This window comes from Epinephelus fuscoguttatus, linkage group LG7 (assembly GCF_011397635.1).
Source record: "Epinephelus fuscoguttatus linkage group LG7, E.fuscoguttatus.final_Chr_v1".
NCBI lineage: Eukaryota > Metazoa > Chordata > Actinopteri > Perciformes > Serranidae > Epinephelus > Epinephelus fuscoguttatus.
This window is the reverse complement of record NC_064758.1, coordinates 32,520,787-32,545,060: the sequence shown is the minus strand read 5'-3', so window position 1 is coordinate 32,545,060 and position 24,274 is coordinate 32,520,787. Positions and strand designations below refer to the sequence as shown.

General features: G+C 39.3%; 2 protein-coding genes and 2 non-coding genes across 8 annotated transcripts; all 4 read left to right on the top strand.

The window, feature by feature from the left end:
• Nucleotides 1-1,214: 1,214 nt before the first annotated feature.
• naca (nascent polypeptide associated complex subunit alpha) lies at nt 1,215-9,401 on the top strand. 4 transcript variants are annotated; one of them, XM_049580249.1, is made up of 10 exons: nt 1,215-1,303; nt 2,617-2,691; nt 5,405-6,544; nt 6,587-7,177; nt 7,742-7,827; nt 8,077-8,154; nt 8,249-8,395; nt 8,733-8,861; nt 8,964-9,086; nt 9,282-9,401. In XM_049580249.1, the coding sequence occupies exons 2-10, from the start codon at nt 2,622-2,624 to the stop codon at nt 9,294-9,296; spliced, it is 2,379 nt and encodes a 792-aa protein (XP_049436206.1). In that variant the 5' UTR covers nt 1,215-1,303; nt 2,617-2,621; the 3' UTR covers nt 9,297-9,401. The 4 variants fall into 4 exon arrangements, with proteins under 4 accessions (XP_049436206.1, XP_049436205.1, XP_049436207.1 ...); XM_049580248.1 differs by having other exon boundaries at nt 5,405-7,177; XM_049580250.1 differs by lacking the exons at nt 5,405-6,544; nt 6,587-7,177 and adding an exon at nt 3,868-4,620.
• LOC125892469 (small nucleolar RNA SNORD59) lies at nt 7,899-7,972 on the top strand. Its single transcript, XR_007449751.1, has one exon. It is a non-coding gene; the product is annotated as a small nucleolar RNA SNORD59 (small nucleolar RNA).
• On the top strand, nt 9,138-9,211 carry LOC125892468 (small nucleolar RNA SNORD59). The gene has a single exon (XR_007449750.1). It is a non-coding gene; the product is annotated as a small nucleolar RNA SNORD59 (small nucleolar RNA).
• A 4,287-nt stretch (nt 9,402-13,688) lies between the features above and the next one.
• ptges3b (prostaglandin E synthase 3b (cytosolic)) lies at nt 13,689-23,108 on the top strand. Of its 2 annotated transcripts, none has more exons than XM_049581167.1 (8): nt 13,689-13,846; nt 16,063-16,176; nt 16,346-16,415; nt 16,532-16,630; nt 16,752-16,841; nt 20,090-20,146; nt 20,337-20,364; nt 22,061-23,108. In XM_049581167.1, coding segments are annotated over exons 1-8 (480 nt in total). In that variant the 5' UTR covers nt 13,689-13,844; the 3' UTR covers nt 22,081-23,108. The 2 variants fall into 2 exon arrangements, with proteins under 2 accessions (XP_049437124.1, XP_049437125.1); XM_049581168.1 differs by lacking the exon at nt 22,061-23,108 and adding an exon at nt 21,267-22,054.
• The last annotated feature ends 1,166 nt before the right edge of the window (nt 23,109-24,274 follow it).

The following is a 24,274-nucleotide window of genomic DNA, read 5'->3' as shown; positions in this document are numbered from 1 at the left end:
TGTCTTTTTCTTAGAATGGAACATTTTTATGACTAACATTCACAAAAGTAGAAGTTGTATAAAATTAGAAAACCAAAGTACAAATACTCAAAATTGTACTTGAGTAAAATCATGCTTTTTTTCTAGTAACAGCTCACAGTTACGTTAAATGAAACATAAAACAAAAATAGGTGCAAATACTGAAAATCATATTTAAGTAAAGTGCTGCTTTTTGTAGAGAGATGTGGCAGCTCTTTTGACCAAGATTTACAAAAGTAGCATAAAATGAAAAAAACAAAACAAAACTAAAAGTAGTTCACAAATACTCAAATTATACCTGAGTAAAATTATGTTTGGTGTTTTTTTTTTTTGTGTAATAGGTGACAGTATCTTTTGACTGACATTTGTAAAAAGAAGGAGTATAAAGTAGCACAAAATGTAAAATAGGCAAGAACAAATACTAAATATTGTACTTCAGGTACTTGTGTGAAATATAGTTTTTTTTCCTAGTGAATGGTTACAGTTCTTTTGAGTGACACTCATACAAGAAGTATAAAGTGGCGTACAATAAAAATACATGAGTACAAATACTAAAACTGTACTTCAGTAAAATGCTTTTTCTTCTATTAACAGGCAACTGTCATTTAGACTGACGGTCAAAAAAGTAGAAGTATAAAGAAGTGGGCTATAAAATAAAAATAGGCAACTACAGATAGGAGTACTCAAAATTATACTATATATATATTTTTTCAGTAACAGGTGGCTGTTATTTTGACTGATGTGAAAATATAAAGTGCCATAAAATAAAAATACACAAGTACAAACACTCGAAATTGTACTTGAGTAAATTCTGTTTTTTAGTAACAGCTGACAGTTATTTTGACCAACATTCATAAAACTAGAAATATAAAGTAGTATAAAATTAAAATGCACAAGTAAAAAATATTCATAATTGTACTTAAAGCAGAGATATTGGATAAAGTCATCCAATATCTCTGCATAAAGTATACATGAGGTTATTTTGACAGACATTTGTAGGCTAACATTAGAAGTAGCAGCATTAGCATTAAATGAGAATAGGCTACAAATACTCAAAATTGTCGAGTAGTATTGTGGGTTATTTTGGTAAAATATTTTTTCTTTACGTTAAACTCCATTATTTACTGTGGATGTGATCATCATCTATAAAATGTTATTTAAAAATGACTTATTGTGCCTTTAAATAACCCGGAAGTAGAAACCCCTCCTCTAAACAGGATATTACCGTGAAACTGAGGTCAGGAGTTCTCTCTCACAGCCATCTTGGATATAGCGTCCCAAGTCGGTGAGTGTCTCTGCTGATAATCCAACATCATCTAGTCATTTTTAACCTAATCTCGTCTGTACTGGAGGTTTGATATGTTTAAGTAAAGTCGCGTCGTCAGGCCGGTAGAGATATTTGTCCTGTTTCGTCCTTCTGTTCAGTGATATACGTCCCGTTGTACCAACAGTTACCGGCTCAAAATGGGGGGACATCATGACAGTCAGTTTACTAGCAGCCTGTCAGGGCCGCGGGAGCTGTGTGACAAGTGGTGTGAGGTTTATGTGTGTGACAACTAGCTGGTCACTATAGTTAGTTTGAATTATTGTGAAAAGAGACTGTAGACTTCAGTTACCTGCCGTTAGCTTTCCTCCTGTTGGGACTGTTGGTAGCAGTTAGCTAGCCGAAGCTAACGTTAGCTAATGTTGCTTCAATTGATAGTAATATAGACTGAGCTAAAGCATGGGCTCCGTCACCTGTTCAACCAGTAGTGACAACTGCAAGTCAGGGTCTGAACAGGCTAACTAGTCCGTGCTAACGTTAGTGAGCCAATAAGTGCCACAGAATTGAGGTTATCTTATCTAACGTTACATACGTATTACACCAGTGACGTTAGTAGCTTTGTTTTTTCTGTTAGTTAGGCAGCAACATTTCTGTCCCATAATCGCCAATACGTTATTGATCCCTGAGGGGAAACTGTGATTCGTCCCCAACAATGACTTCCTCATATTTTCTCAAATGTGACATTTATAATAAATATCTTTAATTATAGATCAGTGTCTTCTTTGACACAACAACACAGAATAATGTATATTAAAATAAGAAAACCTTAAGCATGCTTTTGTGGTGTTATATGTGCTTCATGCATGTCTATGTCCTAAATGCATAGCAATCGATTTCTGTAAAGTATAATGTCAACCATAAACCATATAGTGATGTATACTATAGTTGTTATTTTTTTTTTATCATTTTGTTTGTCCCTAAAGTTATTTTCCACCCTGTCAGTGGAAAAAAAAAAACTAATAGAGCATAAAATTTTACAAATATTTTCTGTCTCACTTTTCACAATGTTGATCTGGTTGTCACTGATTTAAAAAAACCAAACAAACAAAAAAAAACCATTGCATCTGTCCCATGTTGTGCTATGGTAAGCAGTACATTCATTGCCAGTATATTAAAACTATTAAACTTTAAAAAAAAGTGCCCACAGTGCCTGAGATTGGTCAGTGTGTGTGTATTAAACAAGCTGCTGTTTTTATATGTGTATATATACATAACATGAGTGACCCAGTTATTAAGACTTGGTTTGAGCTAATAAACTCTCATTTCCTCCCCAGCAACCATGCCTGGTGAAGCCACAGAAACGGTCCCAGTCACCGAGCAGGAGATGCAGCAGCCTCAAGTGGAGACCGGTTTGTATACTTTAACTGTTCTATAAATGTGCATGCAAGAATGCATATTTAACAATGGGGTCCTGGAACTCACAGACTGGGTGAATTGTTTACCAAATGACCATGTATGAGAGGTACTTGGAATAGGTCACGGGAACAATATTTCATCATTGGATGTTTATTTTGTCAGGGAAGTTGACTCAGCTGGTTGGACACTGAGTTGATGTAACGGCTGACAGGTGGTTATTTTGGCTGTCACTGGCCATGTGTTGGGACATTTGTAACAGTTTTCCCACTGAGGGATCGGCAGTGGGGATATTGCCGAGCTCAGTTTGAAAAGAGTAATCCAGGACCCCTCTTTTTATTTACACAAACTCACAATGGTGTGTGGTGACTTGCACTGACAACTGGATTTAGCACACAATGCATGGTGTTGTGTGTAGTTCTCCCTGTGCACAATAAATGCCTTGAAAATCAACTTTGTAGATTGAAAGTAGCCATGTTAGCGATGGCACGGATCATTCTTTATTGCATATTTATTTTTGCCTGACTTTAAAACTTTATGTAGCATAGTTTTTCCCCTTTGTAGCTGATTAATATAAACTAAACAGATATTGTTTTCAGGGCAATAAATGTGTTCAACAGTTTGCATTGTTATATTGGCATCAAAATATAGTTAATGTTATAACAGATAAGGTTTAAGTCATAATACTGTACATGGTGCTCTTTTGATAAAAATAACTGGTTAATAAAGCGAGTAATTACTTTGTCTGTTGTTCATGTTAGTTGAAGACTGTCACGCTGGTTGTGTTTGCATTAGTGTTATGTCTTCACTGCAGTAAAATGTTAACTGTTCAGAATTCAGCATATTTTCATGCATAGTTGTGCATAGATCGTCTGGTGTTTATCTCACATTTAAACTCTGCATGGAGTTTGGGACATGGGAATATTTTTTTTCTTTTAACCTACTGCACCTAACACCTCCCTTTTTTATACTTTGGCAAACCAAGAGCCAATAACACGTTGATTAACTTCTCACAAATCTCATTGTTCTTGTTCACGTGTTGGGCACATTTCTTTTTCACTTCACGGTGTCTTCATGAGGCTCTTGAAATTTGCGTTGAAGTGAAATGGCTCCCGAAACAACTACTGTGATTGCTTTCCCTCCCGTCACTCCTGTTGCCTTTCCTTAATCAGCTGCTGGAGTATTGAATTCTTCTGCTCCCCCTGAGACGGCCGTTCCCGAGATGGCCATCCCTGTGGGCAAGCCAGTCCCACTGGAGAATGATCCAGAGACAGGCTCCCCAGAAGAAGCTAGCATTCAGACTACTGTTGATCAAGCAAATGGCGTAGCTGCAACTCAAGAAACTCAAAAAGTGACCGAGCAAACTGACGAGACTGGTTTGGCGGAAACACCTGTCACACAGCAAGAGGCGACTGCTGACCCAGCAGAGGCTGCAACAGAGGCACCAGCTGACTTACCAGTTCCTGAAGAATCTGTGCCTTCTGCTGAGACTCCCAGTGCTCCCTCAGAAGAGCCACACGCTCATGAAGAAGCGGCTCCAACTGCAGAGGTCCAAAGTCAGGAGGCTGTTGTTTGTGCTGAAGAAACGGTCAGCCAAGAGGTGGAGCAGATTTCTGTTGAAGCAGAGGTCTCTAGAGACAAGCCCGATGCAGTGGCAGAAGAAATTCCCAGTGATCTGAAGCCATCTGCTCGTGAAGACGTCAGTGTAAACAGTGAAGATGTCACAACAACCGATGCCCCAAAGACTGAGGATAACCAGGATGCACCTCAAGAGGAAGCATCGCCTGGTGACGTGAACGTAGATGTGGCCACTCAAAATGAAGATCCTGATATTAAAGAAGCTGTTACACTCGTCTCCAAAGCCATTCAGTCAAAGGAGTCCTCCAAATGTGAAGGCCCATCTCTTTCCACTCGCCACCTGTCAGGTTGGTTTATCATGAAAAGCAGGCCCTTCCCCCGGCTTGATATTGCGATCTTTTGAAATGACCTTTTTGATCGGGTTGAGCATATTTTTCTCCCAGGGAGTAATATGAGTGTTAAAACTATAAATGAACAACGGTTCAATTCTTCTGCGTCCTCTGTGACAGTGGTTTTTGCAAGGGTGGGTCATGGCTCATTGAAAGCTCTATATTGAACATCAGAAATGCTAAATTTGTTGCTAAAGGGATAGCTATTCGCTCTATTCATTTACACTAATAAAACAAGGCCAGGGACTACTTTGACAAAATTTAACTTTCATCCATTCTCATACATTTTGATTTACACAATACTTAAGAGGAAATGCCTAATTGTACCTGTGTTTAAGTACATAGGATTCACTATCTACTTAAATCATTTAATAGGCCAGGTATTGGTTAAATCTACCTTGAAGCACCAGTTGGGTGGTACAATAGCTTGTTTATTTAGACGTGTTTATACACTTGCTATGTGCAAGTGCAGCATTTCATCATGGTGTGGTGATGTGGTATGCATTGCAAATATGGTTTTCCTTTTTTGTCCTAAGTGCATCCTTACTAAATATAGAGTGGTTTTCTGTGTGGAAGTGAGTACTTCTGAGTGGCATTTTGAATCAAACTCAAGTTAGGCAGGTGTGTCCTTTTCCTAACCAAAGCAAGAAGAATGTGTCTCGGTTTGTGATCATTTAACCCGCATGAGTGAGACATCCCCTCTTCCCAACAAATGATTTTAAAGATCAATTTCTCTGTTCAGCTACACCTCCTGCCCCAGCTACCTCCCAGAAACCTCAGGCAGCTTCTGGCCCTGCAAAGCCTAAAGGCAAAGATGCCAAGAGTGCACAGGGTGCCTCTGCCCCAAAGGCTGTCCCTGGCAGAAGAAAACGATCCTCAATGTCTGCCTCCTCCGCTTCTCCCACCTCACCTAAATCTGCTTCCTCCAATACCCCCATGTCGCCTTTGTCGCCTGTGTCCCCTGTGTCCCCTGTGCCATCTCCCCTAGCTGCCTCACCTGGCAGTTCTCCTGGTCATGCTCACCGCTTCACCCCAAAAGTTGTCAAGGCTGGCAAACAGGGAAAAGTTAAGAAAGGAGAGGCATTTGTGCCTGCCCCTACCCCTGTTGAGTGCAAGGTCATACCAGAACACGAAAAACCAGTAGAGGCTGTCCCCATTCAAACTGTAGTTGAAGCCAAACCTGTTGCATTTGTGCCTGCTCCTGTGGAGTGCAAGGTCACACCTGAAAATATAAAACCAGTAGAGGCCATCCCCAAGCAAGCTGTAGTTGAAGCTAAACCAGCTCCAGTTGAGCCAAGCAAACCCTTCCCAGCCGCTGCAAAGCCTATTGCAGCTCCAGCTGCTTTTAAAGTTACCTCAAAGCCTGCTGTGGCAGCTCCAGTTTCATTTTCAGATACTCTTGCCTCCAGCCCTCCCTCGTCATTTGAATTTAAGGCATCTTCACCAAAAGCTGCTCCTGTTATTGCAGCTACTGATGATGATCTGCCTCCCCTCATCCCACCTGAGAAACCAGTTAAAATGCCAGAACCAGTACCCCCTGTAGAGCCCAAGTCTGTGTCTGTTGAGGCTGCTAAACCAGCTCCCATTGAAGCTCCTAAAATGTCCCCAGCCAAAATTGAGGCCATTATGGAGGCCCCCCCAAGCAAACCTGCTCCCATTGAGATTATTAAGCCTGCTGCTGAAGCCAAACCTACACCGGTTGAAGCTGTTGAGGCCAAACCTGCTCCGGTTGAAGTTAAGCTAGCTGCTGAAGCCAAACCTGCTCCTGTTGAGGTTGCTAAACCTGCTGCTGAGGCCAAACCTGCTCCTGTTGAAGTTAAGCTAGCTGTAGAGTCCAAACCTGCTCCTGTTGAGGCTGCTAAGCCAGCTGCTGAGGCCAAACCTGCTCCTGTTGAGGCTGCTAAGCCAGTTATTGAGGCCAAACCTGCTCCTGTTGAGGCTGCTAAGCCAGCCACTGAGGCCAAACCTGCTCCTGTTGAGGCTGCTAAGCCAGCCACTGAGGCCAAACCTGCTCCTGTTGAAGCTGCTAAGCCAGCCGCTGAGGCCAAACCTGCTCCTGTTGAGGCTGCTAAACCAGCTGCTGAGGCTGAACCTGCTCCTGTTGAGGCTGCTAAGCCCGCTGCTGAGGCCAAGCCTGCTCCTGTTGAGGCTGCTAAGCCCACTGCTGAGGCCAAGCCTGCTCCAGTTGAGGCTGCTAAGCCAGCTGCTGAGGCCAAACCGCCAGCTGTTGAGGCCAAATTGGCTGAGGTTAAGGAGGCACCTGCTGAGGTCCCCAAGCCTGCCAAACCAGCAGCTGAGCCCTCATCTACTCCCTTAAAACCAGCTCCAGTTGAGCCTGCTGTTCCTGCCCCACCTCCCCACAAACTCACATTTGCTGAGGCAGTTGCAAAACCAGCTCCTGTTAAACCTGTAGTAATCAGCACAGCTCCCTCTGAGCCCATCTCACCACCCAAACCTGCACCCACACCCGCTAAAACCCCAGTCAAGCTGGAGCCTGTGATCAAGAACGACAAGGGTATTTTCTTCTTTCTTTCTTTCTTTTTGTATCATCTATTTTCCCAACTGTCACTGGGTTGTTTGGGAACTGCTCAGATGCTTAGATATGTCACTCTATTAAAAACTTTCAACTATCCTTTCTTAAAGATGCTACCTAGTTGTTGACTTGGATGCTTTTCTTATTGGAGACAGTCAGTTCTGTTGTTGCATACTGTCAGCCATGTTTTGCAGTTTTATGTGTGCAATTATAAGATGTCTAGCAGTCATGTTTTATTTTGTCAGTGAAGATGTGGTATTGGATAGGAAGGCAATGTCTAACAAACTTAAGAGTACACATTATTTAATATTTAAAGTCAAGTAGCTCCAATCACAGTGACACTTGCAAAATTAAGTTCATGAATATTTTCAGTGTGTTAGGTGGGTGTCTGTTCATTTCAGATAACAACAAATGTATTCTGGATAATTATTAACCTTCCTATTTTATTCCCCAGGATTGATGCACAATGACTTGGAAGTATTGTTGCTTATATTCATAGTTGGAATGTTGTAACTAAATTTTGGTCTCTGTCGGTGGTCTCTGTAGGATCCGGTACTGAGTCAGACAGCGATGACTCAGTCCCTGAGCTGGAGGAACAGGACTCTGCACAGACACAGACACAGCAAGCTCAGGTGAGAGTTCAGTCTGGTCTTTAATATTGTGTCCACAATGTAAAACACTTTGAACAGATACTGTCCTTGACTCTTCGGTGATGATTAATACAGTGACTTTCGTTCTTCTGAGCCTCCTGAAGCCATTCTTTCTGTCCTGAGAAGAGAAAGTGTTAACACAATGACTACCATTACATAAAACTCGCCTAATTCCTCGGTTTACATTTACTACTTGATATTAATTGTGGATGGATATTCCGTCTCTCACAGCTTGCAGCAGCTGCCGAAATAGACGAGGAACCTGTCAGCAAAGCCAAACAGAGCCGCAGTGAAAAGAAGGCACGAAAGGTAATGACCCCACAGTGTTTGATTTATGTAACTGGCACTTTTCTGCTTTCTTTGTGAAGGCCACATTTATTTAAAAATGACTTCTTTCTTGCAGGCAATGTCAAAGCTTGGTCTCAGGCAGGTAACAGGGGTCACCAGGGTCACCATTCGCAAGTCAAAGAACATCCTGTTTGTCATCACCAAACCAGACGTCTACAAGAGCCCTGCATCAGACACATACATCGTCTTCGGTGAAGCTAAGGTATGTAGTACTGGATGCGTACTGACTGATAAAACCCAATCCAGAAGCAAATGAGGGTTTCTTTGCCTTTGTTCTCAAAAGTGTCTGTTTCCGCCTGTCCAAAGTAAAACACAGCCCCAGAGTTTTTAAACTATATTGGCATTTTAAAAGGTCTCCATTTTAGGGCTTCTAAATACCCGTGGTGTGGACACCAGACAAAACGGAAATGTAGTGTGGATGGGGCCTTAGTCTTCAAGTCTAATGATTACACTTGTCCTGCTGGTTTAAAGGCTCCTGTCTGATAATTTTCTGCCTAATACAGTTGTATTGATATCTCATTTCACTCTTTGTTCTCTAGATCGAAGATCTGTCCCAGCAAGCCCAGCTGGCTGCCGCAGAAAAGTTCAAGGTACAGGGAGAAGCCGTATCAAATATCCAGGAAAACACACAGACGCCAACAGTACAGGAGGAGAGCGAAGAAGAAGAGGTAAGATGCAGTTCTGTTCAAGTGAAGATGGACACATAATGAATATGCACTCTTTGTTTTATCGTATCATATAACAAACTATTGCCCTTACTACTTTTATAGGTTGATGAGACCGGAGTTGAGGTCAAGGATATTGAACTCGTCATGTCACAAGCCAACGTGTCGCGGGCGAAGGCTGTACGCGCCCTGAAAAACAACAACAACGACATTGTCAATGCTATTATGGTAAGTTTTCACTAATTTTCTAAATGTTTGCTCAGATCTCTGTAGATAAACTCTTCAGTGATGATTAACACAGTGACTTTCGTTCTTCTGAGTTCACTGAAGCCAACATTTCTGTCCTGAGAAGAGAAATGCTTTTAAGTGTGGGAAAAACTAATTAAAGCACATATTAACAATATATTTTCTTCCTTTTTGCAGGAGTTGACAATGTAAGGGAGACCCTGGCAACAAAGGGTTGAAGAAAGGTTGCTGATTTAAGCTCATTTATACAATTTATACCCAAGATGGAAATAAAGTTGTGGCTTGATAAAATGAAAATTTGATGTTTCTGCACTTCATTGGGAAAATGGGGGGGGGGGCATGTTGTTATTGTTTGGTTTGGGATTTATTTGAAGCCTCGTCCAGGCTGGAGTACGGCAGGTATCTGTAAACGAGAGACTGAAATCACTAGAAATGTTGATTTCTAATATAGATAATTCCATCTATTTTCTGTTCTCACATATTTCTAATAACTGGTTGCAGAACTGGATCAACAGCTCATACGAAGACCAAGGGTTCAGACTAAAACTGAGATTTGAGTCTGTGACAGTGCTTAACTGTGTCAAATATGAATTTAAAACTGCATGTGGGCGACAAGGCTTATTGTCTTGAATTAGACTTGACCATAAGCGCACTGGGCAGAGATAAATAGACATTTTTCTCATCCAGAGTTGATTAGTTTTTTGTCAAAATATAAAACTGAAAAGTTTTTAGAAGAGATCATTGTTCAAGCTGCTTTAAGACAAACCTGAAATGTGTCGAGCAGCTTCAGCTAGACAGTTTTTCAGAGGTCACAAGCTAATAAAGGTTGGGAATGAGACCCAATAATTTATTCTGTTGTATTATATAAGGTTTTTTTATGTCAATCTTTATCTGAAAAGTAATTGGTAACTACAGTTGTCAGATAAATAGTGGAGGAACAAGATTTACCCCTGAACTATAGTGCAGAAGAAATATAAAGTAGCATTGAATGGAAATACTCAACTAAAGTATGAATACCTCAAAGTTGTACTTAAGGGTTTCCTGTGGAGTTTGACCTCCAGTGGCCTATTGAGCTGTCTTTATGAGTTGGTCTGTCTGGTTTACTTTCTGGGCATGTATGCACGTGTTTGACGCTTACACAGTCCTATCGATGGTGTCACAATACTCCACTGATCACTAGGTGGCTGCAACACCCCATGATAGGCAGCCATGTGTCAGTAAAGACAGTGAAGAAGAGGACTACAAGCTGTTGAACAAGCGTGTAAAAAGTGCTGGTTTTAAAATATATGAGGAAGGAAATAAGATTCAGCATTTTTTTTTTTTTTTAAGATTTTTTGGGGGGGCATTTTTGCCTTTAATTGATAGGAAAGCCAAGCGAGAAGGGGGAAGAGAGAGGGATTGTCATGCAGCAAAGGGCCACAGGCCTGAGTCGAACCCAGGCTGCTGCAATTCAGCATGTCCTTTTGACCACAAAAATTAATCAAGTATATATAATTAATGCATTCTGGTGAGTTAACTGAATGTAAAACAAACTTTGTTCACAAAAAGATGCCAGTTCGCCCCTCTATCAAGACCAAAATAAATGCCAAAGCTCAGTTACCTAATTAAGAGGAAGGAATGAGGATAGTCAGCCATTTTAGTGTTGGCTGCATTGTAAGCAGACTATGAATGAATACTCAGAACTCCATTTTGTATCACAATTCTCTGATGTTGAGTCACTCAGTGAGACATAGAAACATGCATTCCAGCAGTGATGCAGCAGGGCCCAAAATCCCCTGACTTTTGGTCCATAGTATGGGCTGAGCTAATTAAAGAAATCGGATCGTACACTTCCTATGATGCAACCATTTCAACCTCCATACCCCCAGCTGGCTTTCAGTTAGAATTTGCAATCCCTAAGTCCATGTTGAGATAGACCTTTACTGAGGTGACAACACGAACATTCTAATTTGGTCCCTTTGTACATCCTGTTGGAAAGGTTGTTAATACAGTAGCTGACAGGAAGTAAACAGAGAACCAAGGTGATATTACTTAAGTTGCTCTATCAGGTTTGACAAAGCTCCTTCGAGACCTACAGAAGACACTCCCACTGTTTTGGCAGGCTGATGACTCATATATGCCCTTTAAAGACGCTTCAGAGGCACTACACGCCCATCTTTATTTAGGTTGGTTGCCTCTTTGAATGTGGTTTTGTTGCACTTGTTAAGGTGTGACAGCTTGTATGGTTATGAGTTTTATAACTACTGTTGTTTGGAGTTTAATTACCTTGTCAAACTCCCAGCATGGCGCCACTGAACGTCCACCCAATCAGAAAGAAAAACTGAAAACACCTGTGTGGGTGTGCAGGGAGCTGCTTCATGCCACACCCTAGCAAATCCTGGCTACTCTGGAGATGTCACAGGTATGCAAGCAGTGACAGTCTGCGCTCGCTCGCAGCTGGACACATGTTGGCAGGGGAGAGGAGCAAAAAATATAACTTAATTTTTAATTGAATAAGTTGAAATAGCAGTGTGGAGGATTTAGCAGCATCTAGTGGTGAAGTTGTAGATTGCAACCAACTAAATACCCCTCTGCCCACCTGTCCTTTTTATTGTGGCATTTGAACAGATGGAAAATGGAGCTACAGCAGTGACTGTAAAGACACATACACTTTTAAAATGTGACCGCCACAACTGCTGAGAGGATGAAAAGCATAAACACCATAAATCTGAGGACAAAGTTTATAGCCACCCTCCACCCAAAAACATGTTCGCTTATTGTTGACTCAGATGTTTGACACTAGAGGGCTGTTTTCACATCACTGGAGATATCTATAACACCCATCACTGTGATTTGTATGCTAAAGTTGGGTGGCCCTCAAAACATTCAATACTTTTTTTTAGTATGGGCTCGTACCAAACTCGGTCTAGTGATTGGACTCCAGGTGCCGGCTGTTTTTACTGAACCTGGAAAATCCAGTTTTTCATATTGTGCACCTGCGACGTGGAACAAAACGCAAAACAATTTAAAGCTTTCCTCATTTTTATCCATAGGAACATTTAAATCTTTAACTGTGTCATATTTTACTTCTAGGTCTCCCTGTTTTACCTGATTAGTGTTCTACATTTTAACAGTTTCTTTTCATCATTGATGCTTTTAATTATTTATTTATTTTTTGTCTTGTGGTCTTTTCTTTGACTTGGTCTTTGCTCGTATTTTACTGTATATGTTGTGTTGTATAATTGCATGGAATTACTCCATGCTAAGTAATCTTAAAGCCTGTATGCATCGCATCTACTTTATATTTTTCATATGAAGTTATGTCTTATGGATTTGTCCACGTCAGATACTGTAAATCTTCAATTAAAAGCCTAGTCCCAATTAAACACCCAGTCCCTTTTACTAGCCCCAGGTGGCTACACATTTTAACAAATAAAGGCCTGTCTCAATTAGACACCTGGTCTGTTTGCCATGCAGATTATTTTTATAGAAGTTTTTTGGATGTATAAAACTGGATTGTTGACTACCCACTTGAGCTGACATTGGTTAGCTGCTTTGACCGCACATACAATTATAAATTTTAAAACTTTTGTCAATGTGGAGATGCTACACATTGTTAGCTCGGTTGATTTAATTTTACTGAAACCATGAGCGCTAGAGAAGACTAATTCGTTCAGATTTACTAACATGACGAAAAAATACTGGGTGACTTCCTTATTCTGAAGCTGTCATAAAATCAATCAAAGATGTTTTTCATAACAATTAGAGTTATGAATATTGTTATAACAGAATTAAAATGGTGGCCTCCTCAGGTGCTGTGAAACAAATGTCATAAGATAACTGCCATGTTATTCAAAGCATAATTTTTATACAAGTAATATTCGTACTGGTTTACATAAACAATTTGATTGTATTTCCTGAATTAAAGGCCTGTCCCATATAGACACCTGTTCTTAATATAAGGCTGTTGAGTTTAATGACTTAAGCAAATAATAGCCCAGGCTACTAATTGAAGTTTTATGGTAAACAAGTAAATAAAATTATATTAACATAATTTTATTTACTTGTTTACCATAAAAAAAATTATATTAACATAAATGTGCTTGATTTGTTGTACTGCCCTCTTCTTTCTTTATTTTTTTTTTAATTTTATTTCTATTCTTAATTTAGTTTTATGTGCTGTTATTGTTGTTTTTACCTCCTCAATATATCTGAATTTATTTCTGTCCCTGTGTTGCTGTACCTATTTTTTCCTTCTAGGGATCAATAAAGGCTTATCTCATCTTTAATATTCTGTCTTCCATTCTTTTGTGTTATTATTTGTGCTATGTGTAACCGCACCTATTCAGATAGTGCCTGCAAATGACCGTGTAAATACGTGTATTTCCCTCTAACCTTATATCCTACCATTTCCATCTGTAAATTCTTCTCTCATAATCACGGATATTTTGGGTGATCGTACTGGGTGGTACGGAAACCAAAGCAAATCACATTAAAGTAGATCCACATCAGATTTCACAGTGCCTCCTTCACATCACCCGCAGCTGTGGCTGAAAACTCTAGAAACGTCTACTACGCTGCATCTGCGTCACTACTGCCATTCTCGTCCTGGGATACGCAAGAAGATCCGGAGTAGAGTCCACAGGCTAGAGGCGTTTGCACTGCTTGTTTGTGGGCAGCACTCCTTCTTTCTGCAGGCATTACCTTTCTTCTGAGGAGGCTGTTTTATCCGCGAAGAAGAAACTCAATTCACGTCGAGACATGTAAGTTGTGTAAAGTAAACGTGAGGGTGCGGCGGAGGGAAAGTGCGATAGTAACGTACAACCTGCTTAGCTAGCTAACGTTAGCCGTCTGACAACATGCTTTTGCAAAGGCGGGAGGTTGGCCTTGCCTCCATGAACTGTGAGCTAACCGTGACTCGTGACCTAGCTTGAACCTTACAGACTTGAGCAAAAGAAGGAAATATACATTGACAGTTATTACAGCTGAAAGCGGTGTCCCGGTATTTGCTGAAAATAACGGTTACTTTTGCCGTTAGCATGACACCAGGTGCACCGCATGGCTTAACTAACGTAGTGGCTAACGTCAGCGGTGTTAGCCTGGCTAGCTGAGTGGTCATTGAACGGCTCCGTGAAGAGGCTACCGTTAGATTAGCATCAGCTCTGTGATGGGAGGCATGATTCAAGCACTGAAATGAAAACGTGAGATTTGTGTGTTAAATCCACAAACCAGCCATACGCATAGGCGGCGGCTTAATCGCTAAAAAGAGTGAGCAACGATTAATCAACGTTTGTATTTAACGCTAGCTCCTGAGCACTGCCCCGGTTGGTCCACGTTAATGTGTAAGAGGATTTGGCTAATGAGTGCATCAGTTTAATGCCAAGAGCAATATCGTGTCGGTAAACATGTAGATGAAGAAATCACCAACGTTAACACTCCTGTAGATCATGTAGAAAATATATTAACTGATAAACACAGGTCGTTATTCATTAACGTTAGTGGTAACCACTGGCATGTAACGGTTATCTGTAGTCCAAGTCCATGTCCCACACGAGTAGTTCACGGTACATATGTAATAGCTGGGGACAGTTACACATCATTTAATACGTTTTTGGTGTCTAATGTGGTAAAACACAACGTATCCCTCCATCTTCTTCTCTTGCAACTACACTTGTAAAGATTAAACTGGATTAAATTAAGCATCACTAATTATATAATGGTGAACATGAGATATTAGTCTAATACAGGACTTCTTGAAATTAATTGCGCATGATTATAACCTTTACAACTACAAGGCAAAGGGGTTACAATAGTGTATAGATGTAATAGTGTCAATTATACAGCAGTAATATGTGTCCACAAAAAGTGTTATTCCAAGACACGCTTAGGCCTCCATAGTTAATATGTGGAAGGTTTGATACTCAGATCCTGTACCCCTATGTTCACCTTTGGGGATACCCCACCTTTAAAATGGTGTCTCCTGCCTTATCTCTCCCCTCTTCCCCTCTCTTCCCGTCAGGTATAATTTCTGTGTTTTATTGTAGTGAATTGAATGCAACATGGCCGCCCTTTTGCTGTTGCTGTGGGAGAGGGGAGTTTATATGACTTTGTTTTTACCTCTTGCTGTCAGTTGTCAGGAATAAACGGAGATTGCCTCCAAAGATACCCATGGTCTGGGCCTCCTCATACCAACACAATGCAGACAACACTAGAGTCCACTGGTTACATAGAGAAACCTGCCATTATCCAATCCCAAACATCTTTTTAATCTTACTGTTAATGTTTTGCATGCACAGGTGTTTAACGTTGGCTTTGGCAGCCTCTTGATACAAGAGCTCACTGTGTAACTAGATGCTGTGAGGAAACCTGATACATAGGCTTTTTGATGCCTGAAGTCTTACCCACCTGTCCCAGCACTTGTACCCTGTATTATGTATTTTTTATGCAAGTTGTGGGGCTGATGAGTTGTACTACCAAACAACAAGTTGGAAAAGTTGGCAATTTTTATTGCCTGGATCTTAACATTTTGTTGAAAGCTCTGTCTGAAGGTAGAAAGAGCTGTATGAGCTGTAAGAGCTGTAAGAGGCATGGTGAAATATTTTAGTAGTCGACTAATCGGTTTGAGTCATTTTTCATAGAAAAGTACTATAAAAGTACCCCAAACTACTCTTACTGCAGCTTCTTACGTTCAGATATTGGCAGCTTTACACACTCTCCCGTGGCAGTGAACTAAAACCCTTCGGCGTGAGTATGAAACAAGACATTAGATGACATAATTTTGGGGTTTGGCAGAGACAGACCGACACTTTTAAACATTTTAACACATTTTTTGATGAAATGATTAGTCGACTAATTGAAGAAATAATCGACAGATTAGTCGACAATGAAAATAATCATTTGTGGCAGCCCTAATAGAAACTACTCCCTATTTAAACTCTTTGCAGGTGTTGATGTTTTGATGTCCTCTGTTTTTTCACAGGCATCCAGCAACTGCCAAGTGGTACGATAGGAGGGACTCCGTTTTTATAGAGTTCTGTGTAGCTGACAGCAAAGATGTTAAAATCAATTTTGATAAAACAAAGTGTGGTTTCAGGTACGTTTGTCTCATGTTGGTTGTCAGTAAAAACCTTAAGTTGTATTTTAACCATGAATTTATTTTAAATATATTGTTCTTGGTTGTGCTTTTAACATCTATTTTTGATGATGTGTTTGTTTTATTTTTCCCAGAAATGAGTAAAGTGTTATTTCCCCTTTTTGCACAGTTGTCTTGGAGGAACTGACAATGTCAAACATGAGAATGAAATAGACCTTTTTGAAGCCATCGATGAAAATGTAAGTCACACTGGATGTTACTTAAGAATATTAGAACTGTATTGCAGATTGCATTGTACAAAATGCAGACTAAAACTGACTGTCTGTTTCTTTATTTTCTTCCCACCTCAACGCAGGAATCCAAACATAAACGCACAGATCGTTCAGTGTTGTGCTATTTAAGAAAAGCACAGCCAGGGAAGCCATGGCCGAGGCTAACAAAAGAGAAGACTAAGGTCAGTCTCACACAAACAAACACAGTCATTAAATGTAAAAGACAGTGTACGTCAAGGGTCTGAAACAGTTAACAGCATCAGAATGTCATAAATGAGAAATCACTTTCCTGTGTGTTCACAGCTGAGTTGGCTCAGTGTTGACTTCAACAACTGGAAGGACTGGGAGGATGACTCAGATGAGGAGATGGGCAACTTCGATCAATTCTCAGAGGTCAGTACACTGTGCATTGATTAGTATGGGTGAGTCATGACTGGCCTTAGGAGGTCAGTGTCTGGAACAATTAAAAGCTTTTCCCAAATTGTTGTATCAGCTTAAAATACAGTGAGAGTCAAATCAGCCTATCCAAAATGTATGCTTAAAAGAACGTGGGTAGAAGATGACATAATGAATACATTGTCTATTTAAAAAATGAGTTTGAAGAATTTTTATAGGTCTTTCCTCCTAGGAATGTGTTTTTGAATAGATCATTTAATATAATCTGCTGATACAGAGAAGCAATAAGATATTTATATTTTTTTTTCCAATATAACACATGAATATTTTACACTTGGTATACAACTCTAGTTAGATAGAGAATTTAAGTAAAAATGGATTGGTGTCCAACCAAGAATAATAGTTGCACGTAGTTTCCCACCTTTCTCTCACCTCATTTTCTCTATCTCTATCTGATGGGATGAAAAAATATTATTAGAGAAAATAAAGAGAAAAGAAAATGGCACTGGTGTTTAATTGGCACTTGATTTTTGCCAATACCTTGAGTTAGGCCTGTAATGATAATTATGTGATCAACTTATCGTACCATAAATGGTCCGATATGGCCCACTGTGTTTAGATGTACAGTACAGGCCAAAAGTTTGGACACACCTTCTCATTCAATGCGTTTTCTTTATTTTCATGACTATTTACATTGTAGATTCTCACTGAAGGCATCAAAACTATGAATGAACACATGTGGAGTTATGTACTTAACAAAAAAAGGTGAAATAACTTAAAACATGTTTTATATTCTAGTTTCTTCAAAATAGCCACCCTTTGCTCTGATTACTGCTTTGCACACTCTTGGCATTCTCTCCATGAGCTTCAAGAGGTAGTCACCTGAAATGGTTTCCACTTCACAGGTGTGCCTTATCAGGGTTAATTAGTGGAATTTCTTGCTTTATCAATGGGGTTGGGACCATCAGCTGTGTTGTGCAGAAGTCAGGTTAATACACAGCCGACAGCCCTATTGGACAACTGTTAAAATTCATATTATGGCAAGAACCAATCAGCTAACTAAAGAAAAACGAGTGGCCATCATTACTTTAAGTAATGAAGGTCAGTCAGTCCGGAAAATTGCAAAAACTTTAAATGTGTCCCCAAGTGGAGTCGCAAAAACCATCAAGCGCTACAACGAAACTGGCACACATGAGGACCGACCCAGGAAAGGAAGACCAAGAGTCACCTCTGCTTCTGAGGATAAGTTCATCCGAGTCACCAGCCTCAGAAATCGCAAGTTAACAGCAGCTCAGATCAGAGACCAGATGAATGCCACACAGAGTTCTAGCAGCAGACCCATCTCTAGAACACCTGTTAAGAGGAGACTGCGCGAATCAGGCCTTCATGGTCAAATAGCTGCTAGGAAACCAGTGCTAAGGAGAGGCAACAAGCAGAAGAGATTTGTTTGGGCCAAGAAACACAAGGAATGGACATTAGACCAGTGGAAATCTGTGCTTTGGTCTGATGAGTCCAAATTTGAGATCTTTGGTTCCAACCGCCGTGTCTTTGTGAGACGCAGAAAAGGTGAACGGATGGATTCCACATGCCTGGTTCCCACTGTGAAGCATGGAGGAGGAGGTGTGATGGTGTGGGGGTGTTTTGCTGGTGACACTGTTGGGGATTTATTCAAAATTGAAGGCACACTGAACCAGCATGGCTACCACAGCATCCTGCAGCGACATGCCATCCCATCCGGTTTGCGTTTAGTTGGACCATCATTTATTTTTCAACAGGACAATGACCCCAAACACACCTCCAGGCTGTGTAAGGGCTATTTGACCAAGAAGGAGAGTGATGGAGTGCTGCAGCAGATGACCTGGCCTCCACAGTCACCGGACCTGAACCCAATCGAGATGGTTTGGGGTGAGCTGGACCGCAGAGTGAAGGCAAAGGGGCCAACAAGTGCTAAACACCTCTGGGAACTCCTTCAAGACTGTTGGAAAACCATTTCAGGTGACTACCTCTTGAAGCTCATGGAGAGAATGCCAAGAGTGTGCAAAGCAGTAATCAGAGCAAAGGGTGGCTATTTTGAAGAAACTAGAATATAAAACATGTTTTCAGTTATTTCACCTTTTTTTGTTAAGTACATAACTCCACATGTGTTCATTCATAGTTTTGATGCCTTCAGTGAGAATCTACAATGTAAATAGTCATGAAAATAAAGAAAACGCATTGAATGAGAAGGTGTGTCCAAACTTTTGGCCTGTACTGTATGTGTATGTAGATGTGTATGTCAACATGATGCCAGAACAAACAGCAGGGTTTTCCCAACAATTATAAGACTTGGGGGCAGTGATTCTTCTTTTTTCCTCTCCACACCCACTTTCTTCTTCTTCTAGTCTGAAGAAAAAAGCAACTTCACTTGAAAGACAGTATAGAATAGTTTACCAGTAGCCTGCAGCTACACTTTTTGAGTGAAAGAGGCACAGCCCTTATAGTCATTAGCTTGTCGACCCCTGGCAGCGAACCAAAAAGCCTGTCGTGTGTAATTTTTACCCTCCAACAACTTCATCCTCCACTCCATTAATCCACCAACATACTGCCCACCTCCCACACTGTCCATCCCCAGGAGCCAACTGCCGCTCGCTGGCTGGAATATGGTTAACTGCAGCGTTGTAGGAACATTGCATCTCTACAATGTCCGTTGTCGCCCATTTTCAGAATTCATACATATTATTCCTATGATCTAAACAGTCCAAGAATATATGTAAACATGAACAACTCTCTCCAAAATCCAAAAACTAGAGTGCTAAAACTCAAATTTGTGATGTCATATTAAGTCTGGAACTGCTCTTTAGACTATAAATTGGGAAAGATGTTACAGATGACACTGAGGGGGAATGTTCTGAGTATATGAGTATATTTTCTGATTTATAACTGAGAACACTACAATAGAATAAAGCTCATTTTGGTAGAAAAAGGAAAACATACATTCTGTTAGTCAAAAAAAAATTAACTTTCCTAGGTCGTGGAAATATGGTATTGGAATTCTTAATTTAAGTGGTGTTCCTCTAAGTGCTGTAGGAAAATTAAACTCTACAGTTGTGTGATTGAATCATTTCTGGTACCACTTTGAAAAATTAGACTGATGTATAAACCAAACTTAAACTGAGGGGGGGGATTTTACAAATGTTATATTGTTCTCCACTCATTTAACAATGAGTACTTTAATAGTTAATGATTGTGGTTTGATATATTTACAGATGATGAACAACATGGGGGGTGAGGATGACCTGCATGATCTAGACGGTGCAGATGATGTAAGAATATTTTTTTCTTTGACTTCATTTCTAAGCATTATAGAAGTTTGTTTGCAGAAATAAAAACTGATCATTGAGCAGATTTTAATGAGTGTCTGTAGGATGAAGGCTGTTGTCTCATTGTAGAGAACTAATAAATCAGGTTTAATGTGTAACATTATTTAACCTTATATGCTTTTTGTCTTTGTAGGATGATTCTGCAGATAGCGATGATGAGAGTAAGTATCCATGAGCCTTTGTAACAACATTATTACATCTGTTTATGATGGATTTTTGGGTAATACCTTTGTTGTGATTTGAGGTTTCATCACGGTCCCGTGGGTCCCTAAAAAGTTTTGAAAGGCAGTGAAATTATTAATCTAAAAATAAGGCTTTAATTGGTATTAAAATATCTTAAATCAATCTTTTAATCATCTTAAAAATTCTAAGATTTTGGAAGTAGGATTTTATGAATGTTTTTCTTCTTAAGTTGCATTGTAGAATCTTAAAAAAATGGTTATATCTGTTTTTTTTAAATAATTTACTGAATGTCTCTCGCATTAATATCTAACAGATCAGGGGTCAACAAACTCTCAAAAAAGAAATTTTTAAAAATCTGTCTGGAGCCACAATACATATTTGTGCCTTTATAGTGATGGCAACGCAGCCTGTTTAATCTAAATTAGCCTTTAAACATTCCTAATAGGTCTAAATGGCCATTCATTAATATGTCTCACAACAAAATAGCTGCTCTACAGTGGGCTGATGATTATTTGGTACTTGGACAATGCAGTGTTAGTAGTGAAAGCAAACAAATCTGTCCACTGACTATGAAATTCTCTGTTTTCCTCTGAAACGTTTTCTTTTTTGGATTTGAAATCAATAGCTAGCCTCACTCAGAAGACTCGAGCTCAGCCATTGCTATTAAGATTTGGCAAATTTAGGAAAAAGCGCCAGGCTGTAGATGTCTAATGCACATAGCTGACAAGATGTTAAAACTTTTTTTTTTAAGAGTGTATAGGTTACATATTTATACAGTTGAAAAATGTAAGAATCACTTTAGGGCTGCAACAATGATGAATAAAAAATAAAATGTTGAAATATAACTGTTTGTTCATTTCCATATAATGTTTTGTCAAAGTCACAGGGAGCCATTAGAGAGGGACTCGAGACGGATGTGGCTCCTGAGCTGCAGGTCGCCCACCCTTAGGATGGAGGAGCCAACAACACTCATACATTACATCCCATCAAATGACAAATTACAGGCCTTTTTTTTTTGTTGTTGTTTTTTTATTTTTCCAAGGCAACCTACATGGATACGTTTATACTAATATGAGATATACAAGTAATAAAAATAAAATTGTCAGTATTAAAAGTAGATCATCTAACTTGATCAAAAATGTTTTATGTTACATATAAGAAGTTTGGGCCAAATATAGCCCTAACCCAAAGTATCACATGTTGGTTTCCTTCAGTGTTGGTCACTTTGTAAATCCTCATTTGGACTAACAGCTTTTTCTGTCCTTGGAGTTAACACGTGGAATTCTTTACCTACAGAACTTAAACTGGATCCTGATTTCGATCACTTTAAGCTCAAACTGAAACTGTTTTTGAAGAGGAATCAGTTATGCAGCCATTGCTAATTTGGCGCTTCCTATTCTATGGTGCTAATTATGTATTGCAGTTTGTGCCTGTGTATTGTTCTGTGTGAACTTATTCCTGTTTGTACCTTGCACTGTCACTTGTGTTCTTGTTGCTGAGTCTTTTGTATTTCAAGGTCCAGCTAGGGACGGGCATTGCAAGTTAGCTTAGGCTATAAATGCTGGTGTGGGCCATTTATGTATTCTACATACTTGTCCCCATACAAGTAAACATTAAATAAATGCCTTAATCTGTATGAACCATGTTAATGTTATTTCTCCTTTTGTGTTTCAGAATTGCCAGACTTGGAATAGAAGACTGTAAGACTCTGGACAGAAAATGGAAGAACAGTGGGCAAGAGGAATCATAACAAATGTATATCTTGAAATTGAAGGCAGTGACAAACAACTGTACATATGAGTCAGTAGCCATATTTAAATCCATAGCCTCAGCTCCAAAACTCTTGACCGATCAGTACACTGAAGGTTGATATGCATGGTATTGTACAGAGCAGCTATCTCCACTTCCATTTGCTGTACTGCACCTTTTGGGTATCTTGTTTTACTGTTAAATATTACAAGTAAGCACACATTATTTGTTGGAAAAGCTGTATAGTTGTCCTCAACTGAGCAATATGTGTTAACAGATTTACAATTTGTTTTCAAATAAAATGTGGTTTAAACGGATTAGGCCCACCCATTCCCAATGTCGTGGTTTTAAGTAAGTCGACCAGTGTAGTTAATCTCTTGATTTTAAAGACACTAGCTATGTACATCATGAGAATTAGATAAATTTACTGATTGGGTTCCTCTAAAGCCTTCCATGTGCTGTGAATTAGATATCCAGAAGCCAGTCTTATGTTTCTGTGGCTTAACCTTCCAGCTTACATGTTTCCCTTTACTCCTTGTTTAATGTTCGTAAAATTGGAATATTCTGAAATCATTGCAGCATCTTCCCAGTTTATCACCCACTTTGGCAATCTGAACGGGTTCCACATATTTAGTATCTTAACAGCTCCTCTCTCCATACCCAACTAACACACACACACTCACGTTAGACTGCAGAAGCAAGGTGAAATGTTTCACAGCTGATGGCGAGGCTTGAAGCTTGGTGGAGCCTCAGCGTCATGTGGTTTGTTGCTATTCTCCAGGTTCTTTCCGTTTGTTCATCAAGAATGATCCTCCCTTCTCAGTGAGCGCGTGTCAGAACGAAATGGCGACATGTAATGACCAAATTATATTTGCACTGTCAATAAAATGTAAGGGGAGACAAATGATGTTGAATTACAGTGGAAATTCTTTTTTTATTGTCTACATCTTTCTAATAAACTGTTTAAGAATCATTTAAATGCTTTGTTCTTAAATGATATTTGACTTGTTTTTTATTAATTTTCCTTTAATACAAAGTGGGTTTTTTTGTATTTGTTAATTTTGGACATAATACATAATTATTTGGCATATTGTGGAAGCAACTGAGCAACATTTTTGGTGACCTTTAGAGAGAATCAGCATATTGTGGAGGGATTGTTTGATATTATATATTAACGAAATTGATTTTAAGATTCAATACAGCCCATATTTATGTTGTCCAAAATCAAAAGTAGGTTTTGAAACATAGTTAGCTTTTTGAATTTATAGTATTTATTAATATTTATAATACAGTATTTACTAGAGTATGATTTTTATGCTACTGTAACTCGTGTTTCGGTGCTAGGACCCAGAAACCTGCAGGCTCCTTGGCCCAGAATATTAGCATACTTCCTCTACAGGCCTGATTTCCTCACTGTCGTTTCCGAGAAGGCGACTGTAATTTGCACTACTAGTTTCCTGTTCTCACTATGAAGTACATTAAAATAAAAGCGTAATTTGATGGGCATTTTCTACCTGGAAGAGGAAAACTGATGATTGGATTATAATTACATACTTTAAACTTTAAACTTTTTATTCAAACCAGCTTCTTTAATGATACTCTTACTTGGTCAAACAACTAATTTAAAAAAATAATTTTGAAAATTTAATTAAAAAAAGAACACACTTGAACTTAGTTGAATAGCCATAAACAATTAACCACCTTAGTAAGTGTAACAGTGGGTGAAAGTATAAGTACTCAAGTACTTAAAGACAGTTCTGAGGTTTTGTAGGCTACATTACTTGAGTATTTATAGTCAATGCTGCATTTGAGATTGTACTCTTAACTCTATTATTTATTTGTATATTAATTTGACTGTTGTTACCTACTTATATTAATATATAATCAGCATAATACACAGTATTGGGGAGTAACTAGTTACATATAGTTACATGTAATTAAAATAAAAAAAAAAATCCAGTTGCTAATTAAAAGGTTGGTGATTACAAAGGGGTTACATCTTAATATATTCTCTATGGTAAAAAAAAATAAAATAAAAGTGAAATTTATATGTAGAATATAACATTCATTATTTTACTTTGCATTTTTTCGCCGTGCAGGAATATCTCTTTTTGGCATGGCCTATTTCTGGACATTTTT

Coding starts and splice junctions, on each gene's coding strand:
- naca (XM_049580248.1), top strand. CDS start 2,622: ATGCCTGGTGAAGCCACAGAAACGGTCCCAGTCACCGAGCAGGAGATG. Junction 7,178..7,741: donor TGTGATCAAGAACGACAAGG/GTATTTTCTTCT, acceptor TGGTCTCTGTAG/GATCCGGTACTGAGTCAGAC. Junction 8,396..8,732: donor TCGTCTTCGGTGAAGCTAAG/GTATGTAGTACT, acceptor TTTGTTCTCTAG/ATCGAAGATCTGTCCCAGCA.
- ptges3b (XM_049581167.1), top strand. Junction 16,842..20,089: donor ACTTCGATCAATTCTCAGAG/GTCAGTACACTG, acceptor ATATATTTACAG/ATGATGAACAACATGGGGGG. Junction 20,365..22,060: donor TGCAGATAGCGATGATGAGA/GTAAGTATCCAT, acceptor TTTGTGTTTCAG/AATTGCCAGACTTGGAATAG.